Here is a 13972-nt window from a genome sequence, read left to right as displayed (position 1 = left end):
GGCCTGTCGGGCGGGTAAAGGAGGGGTTGTCACACGTCGCGTAACCAAGATGATTGCCCACAGCAGTGTGCGCAGCGCGACGAAGGTAGCAGCCGATTAATGTTGGACCAATGAATGGCTTTACGGATGCTTCGTTGGGCTGACGGTCGGCGGCAATGGAGAGATTATGAGATGGAGTTGTGATTGTAAGGTTTGAGCATGTACCAGGCTGCATCAGGACTAGCGCGACAGTTGTACCGCGCGACAGCAAGATTTCAGCCACTATGCGCCGGGGCAGGTAGAGTAGTTGTACATGGGTAACTTTATCGGATGCTTTTATTTTCTTTTGAGGCGGGCCTTGTTGATGTTACATTTCACAAGGTTGTTATTCTATTTTGTAGTGATGAGGGAGGAGCTCTCCTTCCCTGCAGCACCTGTGTTTACTAGTACTTACTTCGAGGGATAAGCTGTTAGTGCAGGTACAAAGAAGCTCACATGACTAAGCCTAAGGTAGCCTCGCCCACGCGTTTGGCGCGGCGAGGTCACAACGCTTGCTAACTAGCAGCCGGCCGGCCCGCCAGTCGGTAGGCTATAGAAGGTCCTAGAAAGCAGGCTCTAAATACCTAGGTATCAATGCCATTATCCTACGATCAGCTGTACTGCACTTTCATGCATTGTTTCAATCTAACCTAATTGTTGCAACATCTGTGTCTACTGCCCCATCTTCAGTTACGAATCAAGCACTTCAATTGGTGGCGCTTGCCTTCAGTATCCATCGCCTCTGCAGAGAATCGACCCGATGAAAGGTGCCAACAGCTGCGCTCTGGCACTGCATGATATACTGACGTTTCACTGCAGCCATACTACAGAGAGTACTCTCGGGCTCCGTAACAGTGGAGAAGGAGCTCGTCTCGTCCATTGGCCGTGGCGTTCTCGTCTTTGCGGCGGTTGCACCAGGTGACACCGAAAAAGAAATGGAGTCCATGGCAAATAAGGTGCTACGCATGAAGCTCTGGGACGACGATTCTGGTGGCAGGGCAAGTTTCCATCACTCTATTCAAAATGCGACTGCGTGCTGATTATACTATAGTGGAAGAAGAGCGTGACAGACATTAGCGGTGAGGTGCTGTGTGGTATGACATGATATCTCAGGGCAACGAGGTCGAGTAACTCACTAACATGATAATTCCATCAGTATCGCAGTTCACTCTGCTAGCCAAAACTACAAAGGGCACCAAACCCGACTTTCATGGTGCCGCTAACCCCGAAGAGGCGCGACGGTTGTATCAGTACTTTGTCCAAAAAGTTCAAGCTGGCTATCAAGCAGATCGCGTCAAAGACGGAAGGTTTCAAGCTATGATGGAGGTTTCTTTAATCAATGACGGTCCTGTACGTCAGATTCGCTGTGACACGGGCTTCTTCAGTCTCAGCAGTACTAACCGGTGTAGGTTACTCTCGAACTCAACGTTGGCGGGAAGGCTACACAAGAAAATGGTAAGAAAGGGCTATAGAAAATCTACGAGAAGAGAACAACTATAGAATTGCTTCTGCATATCGTCATATTGTCATATAGATCGGGTATAGATCGGAGCAAGTACGTGGCTTGACTATTCGCTGCACCCTCAACTCTAACATTACTGCATTGCGGTCTGAAAAACTAATTAGGAAAGGAGCCTAGCATGGTTTCTCTGCAGTACTACCTTTTCATTCGTTTGCCGATTTTAGCGACTGTTAATCCGTTGTAAGTGTGATGGCCTCGAAGAAGTGACACCCACTTCTGGAATTGTCAAGGTACATGGATAACATGCATGTCGACCCCCCGTTGAGCACTGCTGAGCTTTCCGAGAATCTGAGCTGGCTTGAGATCAGTGCAGTTGTGCTCGACGTGGCATCCGTCGTAGACGTGCCATTTCTGGTTATCAAGTTAGCCGACGCTCCAGGGACAGTCCCCAGGTCTGTTCCGCTCACTGCGGATACGAGTCGGTTCACGGTAGGCAAGCACCTAGGCAGAAGAAGACGTCATTGACAATCGCCGTAGTAAGACAGAGCCATGCTATGAAAACCAGGAGACCTCGAAAACCAGTCGAAATGCAAATGCACTTTTCTTGTAGCTCCAACCGTCGCTGGAAAAACCGCCGCTGCCAACGCAGTCTGCCGCCGCAGTTGTCACCTCACCGAACGGGCTCTGTCTGTGTTTTTCATACCGCTTGCGCCGGTGCCGGTCACTGTGGCGCGTCTTTCGGTGACAGACTCGGACCTCGATTAGGAGACCATCTGGCATTGCGGAAGACGACTGATGGGCGCCAAAAGGCAAGTCCCGCCACGGACGGGTCGTCGGTACAGCGATCAAAGGATTATGAGTACATTGTATGGCGCGAACCTATGACACAACAGTGAGCGTTACTGGCTTTGTCGGAGCTGTCACGCCCACGAAAAAAGAAGAGCGCTGCAACAACTTTTTACGCCCGCCTCAAGAGGAACATCTCACGCAGCTCGGTACATGCTTCGACAGCACCATACCACCGAGTTCTGGTGAGGGACGTCTTGATCCGAGAAAGCCGCCTACCCTGGAAGCTCTTTCGTTGTTGTCTTTTGCAGTTCTTGCCGTGACAGGCCGGATTGGGCTTTCAGGTCCTTGCCTCTTGTTGCCCTTCGCCGCATTGTCTGGCCAGCTTATTCCGGTCCACCAGAATTGTTTCACTTGTCAAGCGTGCACTTTGATATTCGACATCAAGGACCAAAAGCTACTTTATGCTTTGTTTATCGATTAATTTCTCGTCTGTCGGCATAGAATTGAGTTTCGGGCTGCGGAGACGCCCGTGCTTGCCGAACCGCGCGTTAGATCCAGTCAACGGCGAATTAGTGGCGCAAAAAGTTTATACTTCGTGGTACCAACGGGCGACACTGCTTGTAGGGCATATTTCTTTGAAGATGCATACAATTTTATTCATTTTTATTTCTGATTCTTATCTCGCCGATACTTGTCATGCAATCATACAGTAGAAGTCTCCCATTGATCATTGGAAAAACTTCTTATACGCAGCCTTCTCCTTGGCGGCGCGCGCTGTAGCCTTGATCTTGACAGAGTTCAGCTCGCTGACAATCAGACCATCGCTAGGAGCCAGCTTGTGCGCCTCCTCGAGATCCTTGATGGCAGCCTCCTCATCCTTGAGGTGGACGTGGGCAACACCGCGGCGATACAGGGCCTTGGCGCGGTCCGCGTCCTTGACCTCACCGGTAGCAGCTAGAGCAGCCGAAGCGCTGCGCTGGCACTCCGCCCAACTCTGGAGCTTCATGCTGAGAAGTGCACTGTTGTTGTTGAGCGAGAAACGCAGGGCGTCAAGGGCCGGCTTTGTAGTGGCGGGCTCGTTGTCCAGGTCAGGGTCCTCATTGAGGTAGCGCAGACCCTTTTCGTACTTTTCCAGACCGAGGTGCAAGTTGCCGGCCTTGAAGGCCTTGTTTCCAAAGTCTTTGCATGCAGTGGCAACCTCGAGAATTTTGGAGGCCGGGAGAGGCTGCTGTTCGGCCGGAAAGTCGTCAGGGAAATCCTCGTAGGGGTCGCCGGTGGCGTCGGGCTTCTTGACGTCGGCGGTCAGGGCCTCATCGCCCTTGAGCTCGCCGCAATCGGCAATGACAACCTCCTTCTCGGGTTTGTCGCCGGACGAGGTGCGCAGGTTCTCAATCTGACGCACGACAGACTTGCCGCTCAGGACCTCGCCAAAGACGACGTGCTTGTTATCAAGATGAGGCGTGGGGACGGTCGTGATGAAGAACTGCGAGCCGTTTGTGTCTATAACATATGGTCAGTAGCTGTTGTTTGTATTTCCTCCTAGAGTTTTTAACCGGGCCTGGATTTGAACTTGGGACGTGCTTACTGGGTCCAGAGTTGGCCATGGAGAGGAGAAAAGGACGATCGTGCTTCTCGGGGAAAGCCTCATCGTCGAATTTGGCGCCATAGATAGATTCGCCACCGGTACCATTACCCTCAGTGAAATCACCACCCTGAAAAGAACAGGCATGCGTCGTTAGCAACGAAACTGGGGTTCAGAGCCAGGCTCCGTTTGAGCAGATCCCTGCATTTTGTTCCAAGCTTACCTGGATCATGAATTGCTTGATGACACGATGGAAAATAGAGCCCTTGTAGTGCAATGGCTTGCCCGACTTTCCTTGACCCTTCTCGCCGGTGCAGAGGGCGCGGAAGTTTTCAGCTGTCTTGGGCACAAGGTCCGAGTAAAGCTCCATGGCGACGCGGCCGGCAGGCTTGCCGCCAATGGAGATGTCAAAGTAGACGCGGGGCCGGCTGGCCTTGTCAGCAGTCTCGGAAGCCATGATGCTTTTGGTTTCTAAGAGATTCAGACTTTATCGAGAGGGCTTTGATGGTGCGTGTGTCGAGGCCAAATTGTGTGAAGCTGGAAGTTGGGAAGCTCTCCAAGCTTATGCGCAGCGCGGGGTCAAGCGGGGTGCGTTTGCAATGGGTGAGTTCACGTTCTCTTGGGGGACAGGTGTTTGCGCGGCCAATTGTGAGAGTATTTTCAGCTGTTCTCAGAATAAGTAGCGTAGGTATAATCAGGGGAGAATAAAGAGCAAACTCGTGAGTTTGTTGCAAGAATGAATAAATACCTACCAGCGCAACGCGCGCTGGAGGGTGGGTGGTTGGCTGTGTTGGTGGTGGGGCATGCGATGTGCATCAGAACAAGGTGGAATCCAGACGAACTCTTGACCCGCAGCTTCACTCTCGCCAAACCCATATCATATCGCTATTCCAGGGATCCTTTGACGACTTGACAGGAAAGCTTTGTCTTTTACTTCAGTCGTGATGCGATACGCTCATTAGAATATGTATGTACAGAATTGAGGCCAACGGGCACTAGTGGTCAACGCATGGGCCACGCTAGCATATGTACAGCTCCCTCCTTTGCCTCCCAACCCTCCGATCACTCTTTTGAACTGTGCAAATAGCGCACTCGCATCTACTTGCAAGAGAAGGGCGAGGGAATCTCGCCATTGGCGTATGCATCCACGAGCCCGCGAATGGTGACATAGAGACCAGCGACGCAGATGAAAGCACCGGCCACGACGGTAAATGCACACAGCAGAAACTGGCCCCATTGACGACGCCATTCGTGGAAACCTGCACCGTCGTGATACGAGTCGTGAAGCCAAAACATACCGGCACTGTGAAAAGTTTTAATTAGTTGCTGACGAATTATGGAATGGTTCGAGGCAGAGTTGCACTTACACGCCATAAGTGAACCAAGCAGCAAACAGTGAGGCAGCAAGTCCAACAAGGTAATTAAAGATGGGCACGCCCGTGGCTAGGAGGAAAGCCAATGCATTGCAGAAGACGACAAGAATAACCCAGGCGCTCCATCCAATGACGGTATGGCTGTGCAGATGATTGGACTTGCGAAAGAGGCGCACAAAGATGACCTTGGCGGCCGTGTGCGCATATAGGGCGGCAGCGAGCAGCAAGTTGGGGATGGCAATGCCGTACGAGACCTTGGCCCAGTATGGCGACAGCGAAGAAAACGACGGCGACAAGACCTGGCTTCCGAGATAGCCATATGTGACGGCTGCAAAGATGACGTAGTAGGTGGTGGTGAAGGTCTGCAGGCAGTAGGCCGAGCGCATCGCGTGCTTGGGTTCCTTCATTTCGGAAATGAGGACGAAGAACCTGAAGAGGAAAAGAAGCACGTTAGCATGACAAGATGAGCAAGTAGGGACAAAATCTGCAAGTAGGCGCATACATGAAGTGTCCTGCGAAAGAAAAGACGGGATTCGTGACGGCGGCAAAGGCAGAGTAGAAGTCGGAGGTTACAGCAGCCTCGACAGAGCGACCAACGACGGGCTCAGCTCCAGCAGCACCCATTGCCACGATACCAGCAATAATAATGCTGACGACGCTCAGGATGGAGACGTATCCCAAGCCGTGGAATGTGCGCGGCAGGGAGACGGCGAGCGAGGCGACGGTGAAGATGCCCGTGTAAACGAGGTTGCAGAGCTTGCTATCGCTCAGCGAAGCCAGCGCAATCTGGCCGGCGAGCAGTTGGCTGCCAGTGGCGAAGATGGCAAAGGAAAAGGTGCCAAAGGCCATGATTTCGCGGCCAATGGGGCCAAACATGATGAAACCGGCGTCGGCCATGGTGTGCACCTCTGGGTGGCGCAGCTTGAACTGCACCAGCAGCCACGAGGTGTAGGTGGCAAAGACGCCGAGGAAGACGATGATGACGATGCCGGGCACCATGCCGACGGCAGCAAAGGCCGATGGCAGCGAAAGCATGCCGTTGGACACGATTTCAGCAATCATGAGAATGGCAACGAGCTGCCACGAGAGGCGCTTGTACTTGATGTCGTGGTGCTCCTCGGAGCCAAAGACGTCGTGGGCGCTCTCGCTGCCAGTGCTGCTGTGATTGTCGTCACATAGCGTGGCATTGTGCTCCTTTGGGGAGCTTTTCTCTGTAAGAAACATGATGGTTTCTGGTGTGAACAGAGTTCTGTGAGTGACAAACTGGATGTTGACGATTTGAACGTCGACAAGTTGGAAATTGACAGTTCAAGACTGGGCAATTTATAAGTTGACAATCTGATAAGTTGACAATTTAAGAGTTGACAAATTTTAAAGTTGACAATTTAAAGTTGACAATTTAAAGTTGACAATCTGATTGCAAGTGTCTGTGTGGCTTCCAGAAGCAAAAGAAGACAGCAATGTCTCAGAACCCCTCTTGCGCGGAAAACAAAAAGAACGGACCAGACGGGAAAGAGAGCGGAGGCGAGATTTAAAAAGAGAGAGAGGGAGAGAGGCAGAGAGGCAGAGAGAGAGCAAGGTTTTTGGACGGGGCGAACTCGAATACAACAGACGACTACTAATACAGAAGATAAGTAATAAATAATAGCTGGCTATAAGCTTGGCGCAGGACTAGTACACTTGAAGTGGACAAGATTTCTTCTCTGGCCACGTTTTGGGTCCTCATGCAATGCAACCCCGTGGACGACTCGTCCCTCTTGTCGACTCGTCTGAGTCGTCTCTCCGTGTCGGCCTCGGCGTTCAGCCCACGTTCAAGATTGGCGATGGGGTCTCTCTGGTAATGGGGTCTTGCGATGGGTCTCTTTTGCGATGGAGACTTGGCGGACGTGGACAGGATACGGCGGGGACATTTTCTTCTGGGGCCCTTTTTCGCAGTTACCACTGCCACTATACCAAGTAGCATACCTACCAAGGTACCACTGCAAGCACTGCTACGGAGTACCAGTCCAAGTTTGGACTCCACCAAATCCACCCCGTTGTTGCTTTGCTGTTTCTCTTGATCTAATGGGCAGCCATCTCCGGTACTTTGCAGCCTGGACCCAGGCGAGCCCCAGTTGTCTTGTCCCGCCTTCTAGCGTGGTTTTAGCTCTCATGGGCATGAATGAGCTTCCTTGTCTGGGACGAAAACGGAGTGCAGCCCGCGCCGCTGGTTACGAGGGTTACATCGATAGTGCGCCTCGCCCACCCCCGGAGGGGCTTCTTTTGGCCCTTTTGGAATTCTTCAGGAGAACAGGGGTATATATTAAAAAAAATTAAAAGACGGGCAAGCGGGTTTGATGGCCAAGCGGGCAAAACTCGAGGCCAACCAAGCCTGAAGCTGAATGGTGGGATCAAGAGCTACTGGGTATATTCACTAGTTCGCCTTTTTCTTGTAGATTTCATTTGTGATTTATCATTTGCCGAAAAAAAAAACTAATTAGAGTTGCCACAAGCTAAGAATTTACCCGTTCATCGCGCAACCTGGCTAGGGCGGATAACCTGGTTCTTGGTTCCGTTGCGCGCTCTGCGACGGAACAGGTTGCGTTGGTGGGGGGTTCTTTTTCAGCCATGTGCTACTGCTACTGCTATCAAACCCGCGCATGTCCACCGTCCCCCTCCTATCGTGGCGCGGGCAGCATGCTAGTCATGCCATAAAACGCCATTGTGGATGTGTGCTTCGAGATAGCCCGCTCGAGAATTGGATCTGAGGCTCTTGGTGACCTGACTTGTCGAACCAAAACTAAGGATCTGGATGCGGCCCGAAACAACGCCACCATTGCCGCTTCTTTGCTTGATAACCGTACGGAGCCACGGGCTTGGTTTTTGGAGTCACACGATAATCGATGTATCGGGTAGATTGGTCAAAGCCGTCTTTTGTCATTTCTCACGTCCCCCATCCCATATTATTATGCCCTTATGATATTATAACTAGTTACAGAGTCCTCGACTGATCGATGGCGCGGCTCAAGTTGGGCCCGTTGTCCTCGTCGGGCTTTTTCACAAACTTGACAGGGCCCTCATACACGTGCCGGCTCCAGATAAAGTAGTAGGCCATGGCCCATATCACGACAATGGTGAAGATGAGCGACGACCAGTTCATCGACTCGGCGTTTAGCAAGGGCAGCGGTACCGCGGGGAAAAAGGCAATGATGAAGACGAGCGAAAGGTAGCACATGGCGGCAATGTTGACGGGCAGGGCCCATGCGCCGAGCGAAAACTTGGCCGGCGGGATGGCCTCGCCGGCGCAGCGCCGCCACATGAAGCAGCCGATGCAGACAATGTACGAAACCATGAGGGTGCCGGACCCGAGGGACACGAGGCTGTTGAACGCGACGGTGCTGCCCACGTTGATCAACGACAGCAGTATGGAAATCACCGTCGACATCACCACGGCGTTGACAGGGACGCCAAGCGTGGGGTGAACCCGGGATAGCCATTCCGAGCCCGGAAGGCCCTTGTCACGGCCAAATGCAAACATTTGCCGAGAGGCAGATGCCATGATGGTGACGCAGGAAAACGTGGCCATCAGAAGGACAATGGATGTGAGAAAGTTGGTGGCGGGGTACGACTTGGTCACGTTGAAGATGACCTGAATAAAAGGGTACCCCGTCTTTGTTTCCAAAACTGATGCGCCACTCGTGTCAGCCCCCAATGTGGGTAAGATAAGAAGGCTGTTTGAGAGGATTATTATGCTTACCTTTGTCCAGATCGCCAATGCAGTAGCAAAACGTGATTGCCGTGAGCCACCCCATTAAACCATTTAGGTTGATGGACCACATCATGCTCTGCGGCAGGGTGCGCGCCGCATCCTGCACCTCTTCCGCCATGTGCACTGTGATTTCTTGTTAGAAGACGGCAACTCGGTAATCGGTAAACGGTAAATCGGCCGAAATAAAACCAAAAATCAAACGTTCCACCACACACACACACACAACACGTACCGGATGCGTCGGCCCCAAGCAGCGGCAGGACGCTGGTAATGAGACCAATCATGGTGGACAGGCCGGTGCTGTTCCAGCCGCCATCGTGGAACTGCGTCCAGACGATGCTGCTGGGCGTCCGGGGCGCGAGCACCCACAGCGGCACCAGCATGCAGAAGAAGCCAAAGATGTGGACGACGAGGATGGCGCCCTCGACCAGGTTGAGGCGCGAGGCCAGGAGCGTGTTGAAGACAAAGGCAAACACGATGATGGCCATGACGAACATGGTGCCGTGCCAGCGCTCAAACACGTACGAGTCGTAGTTGAGCGCCAGCAGGCCCTGGATCTCGGTGCCCGCCTGAAACGCAATCGAGGTGACGAGCGTTTGCCAACCAAGTACGCCAAGCCAACCTATTCCGGCCCCCCTCTCGTGATTAGCAATCCTGTTTCGAAAAGTCGCGATACCCGAGTCATGATAAAGGGGGAACGCAGATGGGTAGGAACGCCTTACCGACGACATAGCTTAGAAAAGCCTGGTAGCCCGGCGGCGCAAACTCCGATACCCAGTGGTACTGGCCGCCGGTGGTGGGCGCCACCGAGGCCATCTCTGCCATGGAGGCATACACGGCGTTGAAGCCCACCCAGGCAATGAGCCAGGTATAGATGAGGCCAGCCGAGCCTCCGTTTGTGAGGGCAAGCGATGCGGTGCTGAAGAATAAAAGAAAAAAAAAATTTATCAGCCCATTTTTTCTGCAGATACGTTTTGGGGGGGGGGGTTCTTCTTTTTCTTTTTTTTCCGTTTTCGTCTTGGTACGAACCTGAGGAGTGACTCCCACGAGCACATGAGAATGGCGCAAAAGCCCAACACGGTAAGCGATTTAAAATTTCTCTGCAAGGGAGAGAAGAAGGCCCCCAAACTCCATATTAGCAAACATGAATTAATTCCATTGACTTGTTTATTTTATTTCTGCGGGAAATCGAATAAGGCTTGGCTGGAGCCCAGTGGGCTTTTTTTTTTCTGGGCGCCATCAAGAAAAACTCACCCTCATCTCCTGAATCTTGCCCATGCGGGCCATGTCGCGTTTATCGTCATCGTTGCCATACTTGACAAGATCTTTGCGCAGCTGCTCGTCGTCGTCGTCAATCATTTCAAAGGTTCGCCGCTCAGCAGCGGAACCTATTCTGATGCGGCTCTCCGCCATGGCCCGTTGTGTTCTGTTTGTTCACATTCACGGGAAGGGGGAGACGATGAAGCTGAGAGCTCTCTCTTCTACAGTTGAGAAGGGGAGGGGGGGTAAAGGGGGAATAATGAAGAATTTGTCAAGAATCTGTTTGCTGTTTCCTTTGCTTTTGACATAAATTCCGTTTCTTCCCGCGGAAAACGGAAAACAAGAGAAATGAACAAGAAAGAAGAAAAAAAATAAGATGAGCAAGCATATAATATGGATCACACTATTGCAGAACAATGAGAATGTTTCCAATTGCCAGCCAATCGACTGGCCCCTTGTTCCCTCTACCCTTCCAACCTGACTCCCCCCCTCTTTCGCCTCGAGTACTGGTAAACTTCCCGCCGAGATGTGGTGAGATGGTGGAGTTGGGGGCTACAGGCGAGTCAAGGATAATGCACCGGCATTGCCTTATAGCTCAAAGCTGAGACGGCCTGAATCCTGATACGGGTCCTGCCCCCTCCCGGCCCCCCTCCTTCCTGGCGGGTAACTCTTCCCAACCTTTCGTCTTTACTAAACTTGGTGACTTGCAGTGAGCTAGTTAATGAAGTGGTGGGTTGCATGGCACGTTTGTAAGGTAAGTTGGTAAGGTAGTTGGCCAGTTGGCCATTCGGCTAATGAAGAATACTGGATTATTATGCGTGAGCCCGTACTAGTAATTACTGCTTTAATTTGCCCCAAATCGATACTAGTCCTTTTGTCGCGCCTTCTCTTGGCCAACCTTTTTCAGATTAAACAGCAAACTATCATTTTACTAGTTTTACTAGTTTGGCCCCCAGGTCATTACAACTCTGGCTGGCTTCTCTTGAGCAAGGTAGCAAGCAACACATCGGATGGTAGCGGCGCACCGTTAATTTTTTTCTTTTTCGAAATCTAGATTGCGTGCGCTATCATTAATACTGGTTCGTCAGCGGTGCAACGTCGAACCCCTCAGTATTGAACCCTTATCCTTTCTCCGCGAAAGCCACGAGGCGCTACTCTGCTGGCAGAATCGTCCGTCCATCCATCCTTGATGGCCTGCGCCACCTAGGTCCGACAACGAAGCCGTGATTTCCTCTACACACATCATATTCTTTGCCAGATTGGCTGAAAAAGGGCGTCCCGTGGCTTTTTTCTCGACCGCCGGCCATGGCTCGCCGCCAGGCAGTCCACCAGCTCCCGGCCTTTGCCGTCATTGAGCACGATGATCGCCGCGGCGCCCTCTGGATCGCCGCCATCCTAAGCCTCATTTTTGTCAGCACGACGCTCGGCGCCCGTCTCTACGTCCGCAAGCACATGCTCGGCCGCGACGACTTTGCCAGCATGGCTGCCGTCGCTCTGGCCGTCGCCCAATACGCCTCGCTCTTTGCCGGCATGCCCTCGGGTCTAGGCACCTCGAAGCTCGACGTGACGCAGGGCAACGAGCGCAAGAATGGTTCGGTAAGGCGGACGGCTTCCTTTCCTTTCCTTTCCTCTCCATGTTGTGCAAAGGCTAATCACTTTGACACAAACAAACAGCTCCTTCTCACCTCGCAAGCCGTCTTCATATGCGGCCTCTACATGGCCAAGTTTGCCGTGCTCCTCGCTACCGAGCGCCTCCTCGCCGCCACCATGAAGACGGTCCAGCGCATATGCGTCGTGATACGCGCCGCCCTCGCTGCTGCTGCCCTCGCCTCGATCCTCCTTATTACCGTCGACTGCTCCGCCAACGGGCTGCTCTCTACACACAGCCAGCGCCGCTGCGGCGGCCTGGGCCGGCGCTGGGTCATTGTTTCGCTCCTCGACGGCGTCACGGAGCTGGCCATTCTCTGCGTATTTTACGGCCTCGTCTGGTCGCTGCAGATGAGAACCCCGCGCAAGTGGATGCTTACCATTCTACTCGGGCTGAGATTACTGTGAGCTCAGAAACAAAAGCCGGCACAGGCCACCTTTCCAGACTTGCTAACCAATTGTTTTCAGTTGCCCCGTCTTCACCGGCATCTACACCGCGGCAATCAAGTCGTATTCTAGAAGCCTCGATCCAGCGGTGCAGGTCATGTCGCCGCTCGTTTGGCAGCAAATCGCCTTGGGCTACTCCCTCATCGCCGCGCTCCTCATCGCTCTCATTCCCTTTCTGCGGAGCTTCCACACGGGCATGGTTATGAACGTGGCCAACATGAGCACCGGTGAATGGGGCGGCAGCTCGGCGCGCTCCCGCGATAATGGCTACCGCCTCAAGAATCTGTCCAAGAACGCAAGCACCAACACCAACACCGGCGGCGACGACGTCAGCGGCAGCAGCAGCAAGCTGAAAAGTGTGCCCCTGTCCAAGACAGAGGTGGTGACGAGGCCCACGTCGCAGTCAGGCGACGTGCCTGCGGCGGCGGTAGCGTGGCGCAGCAAGAGCCGCTCCGACGATGGGAGCAGTGGTGGCGGCTCGACGGACGGAGCCCAGGCGGCGACGACGTTGACCAAGACGCCGACGCCGCCGCCACCGCCGCAGGACCCGTTGGTGATTCAAAAGACGGTGGACTGGTCTGTGCAGTACGAGGAGGGCGAGGCGGGGGGTCTACAGCACCCCGGCCTGCCCAAGTATCTGCACTGTCAGACCAAATACCGCTAACGTGGAACATTGTCTCACAGCGGGTGATCTTGTTCCCGTGTTTGACGTCTCGGCAATTTTCGAAGCAAACAATTTCATGTCTTTGGCCCGCCGTCACATCTGACCAAGCAAGGATGTCCAAAAAATATTACAAAATTGAAACTGCAGCGTCCCGAGAGAAAAGACATTGATGTACATGAAAAAAATTTTCTTGTCACCTTGGCGGTAAATAGAAACAGAGTCAAGTCTCTGAAGAGTCCTGCAAAAACTTGACCCGCGCGGCAGGCAAAACAACAACAAACGACCAAGTGGTTGGGCGCGATAACAAGCCTCCCCGCATTTCAATCACGGATACGGACTTGAAGACATTGTGTAATCGCCGAGCCCCATCGAGTGCGCTGGTGACGAAAGACGTCACGCAAGACATTCTGATCACTGAGACTTGTCAACTTTTGAATGGCGGGCCGAAGCAAGGATGGCACCCCTTGCTGAGAAACAAATGTCGGGGGCGGAGATGATCCATTGTTAGGTGGACTATTCCCGTCACTAGGATTGGCAAATCATCGCATCGGCTGTACGATTTACACACAGATAGACATGTACAATATTACGCAAACACAACCCTCGCAAAAATTAGTGAAACTAAAGAGCGATACATCCATGCACCATGAGAGCCTACACAGCCGTAAAACTACATCCAGGAGATGATATTCGCGACGTGAATAGGTAAACATGTTTGAGATTTGTATTTTGTATACGTCTGGATATTTGATTTTTGCCCACATCCAACAAAAATAGAGAGCCGCATCACGTACCACCCTTTTTGCTTTTCGCTCGCGTGTGATGTAAATATGAATATGAATGTGCGTAAAAGACGATTGGCCTCGCCCGAGATTTCTCCATCCCAGCCAGCAGAAAAACAAAGAAAAAAAGTAGCCTCTGAAAATGATGTGTATACTTGAACAAGAACAAGGATAGTTATAAGCCTGTGTTAGACCAAATG

At 52.6% G+C, this 13972-nt stretch overlaps 5 protein-coding genes across 5 annotated transcripts; 2 read left to right on the top strand and 3 right to left on the bottom strand.

Moving 5' to 3' along the window:
* Nucleotides 1-778: 778 nt before the first annotated feature.
* BBA_03568 (D-tyrosyl-tRNA(Tyr) deacylase) lies at nt 779-1490 on the top strand (the record flags this gene model as incomplete). Its single annotated transcript, XM_008598665.1, has 5 exons — nt 779-785; nt 838-974; nt 1070-1112; nt 1175-1368; nt 1428-1490. The coding sequence occupies 5 exons, from the start codon at nt 779-781 to the stop codon at nt 1488-1490; spliced, it is 444 nt and encodes a 147-aa protein (XP_008596887.1).
* Nucleotides 1491-2996: 1506 nt separating this feature from the next.
* On the bottom strand, nt 2997-4308 carry BBA_03567 (cyclophilin type peptidyl-prolyl cis-trans isomerase/CLD; the record flags this gene model as incomplete). Its single annotated transcript, XM_008598664.1, has 3 exons — nt 2997-3769; nt 3855-3981; nt 4075-4308. The coding sequence occupies 3 exons, from the start codon at nt 4306-4308 to the stop codon at nt 2997-2999; spliced, it is 1134 nt and encodes a 377-aa protein (XP_008596886.1).
* A 641-nt stretch (nt 4309-4949) lies between these two features.
* On the bottom strand, nt 4950-6448 carry BBA_03566 (transmembrane amino acid transporter; the record flags this gene model as incomplete). Its single annotated transcript, XM_008598663.1, has 3 exons — nt 4950-5154; nt 5219-5653; nt 5727-6448. The coding sequence occupies 3 exons, from the start codon at nt 6446-6448 to the stop codon at nt 4950-4952; spliced, it is 1362 nt and encodes a 453-aa protein (XP_008596885.1).
* A 1747-nt stretch (nt 6449-8195) lies between these two features.
* Nucleotides 8196-10385, bottom strand: BBA_03565 (GABA-specific permease; the record flags this gene model as incomplete). The annotated part of the gene is made up of 6 exons (XM_008598662.1): nt 8196-8887; nt 8961-9095; nt 9205-9594; nt 9695-9891; nt 10002-10072; nt 10227-10385. The coding sequence occupies 6 exons, from the start codon at nt 10383-10385 to the stop codon at nt 8196-8198; spliced, it is 1644 nt and encodes a 547-aa protein (XP_008596884.1).
* Nucleotides 10386-11537: 1152 nt separating this feature from the next.
* BBA_03564 (uncharacterized protein) lies at nt 11538-12990 on the top strand (the record flags this gene model as incomplete). Its single annotated transcript, XM_008598661.1, has 3 exons — nt 11538-11828; nt 11907-12283; nt 12348-12990. The coding sequence occupies 3 exons, from the start codon at nt 11538-11540 to the stop codon at nt 12988-12990; spliced, it is 1311 nt and encodes a 436-aa protein (XP_008596883.1).
* Between the last annotated feature and the right edge of the window lie 982 nt (nt 12991-13972).

Source organism: Beauveria bassiana (genome assembly GCF_000280675.1).
Source record: "Beauveria bassiana ARSEF 2860 unplaced genomic scaffold BBA_S00007, whole genome shotgun sequence".
NCBI lineage: Eukaryota > Fungi > Ascomycota > Sordariomycetes > Hypocreales > Cordycipitaceae > Beauveria > Beauveria bassiana.
Note: the sequence above shows the minus strand (reverse complement) of the source record. Positions and strands in the feature narration are given on the sequence as shown.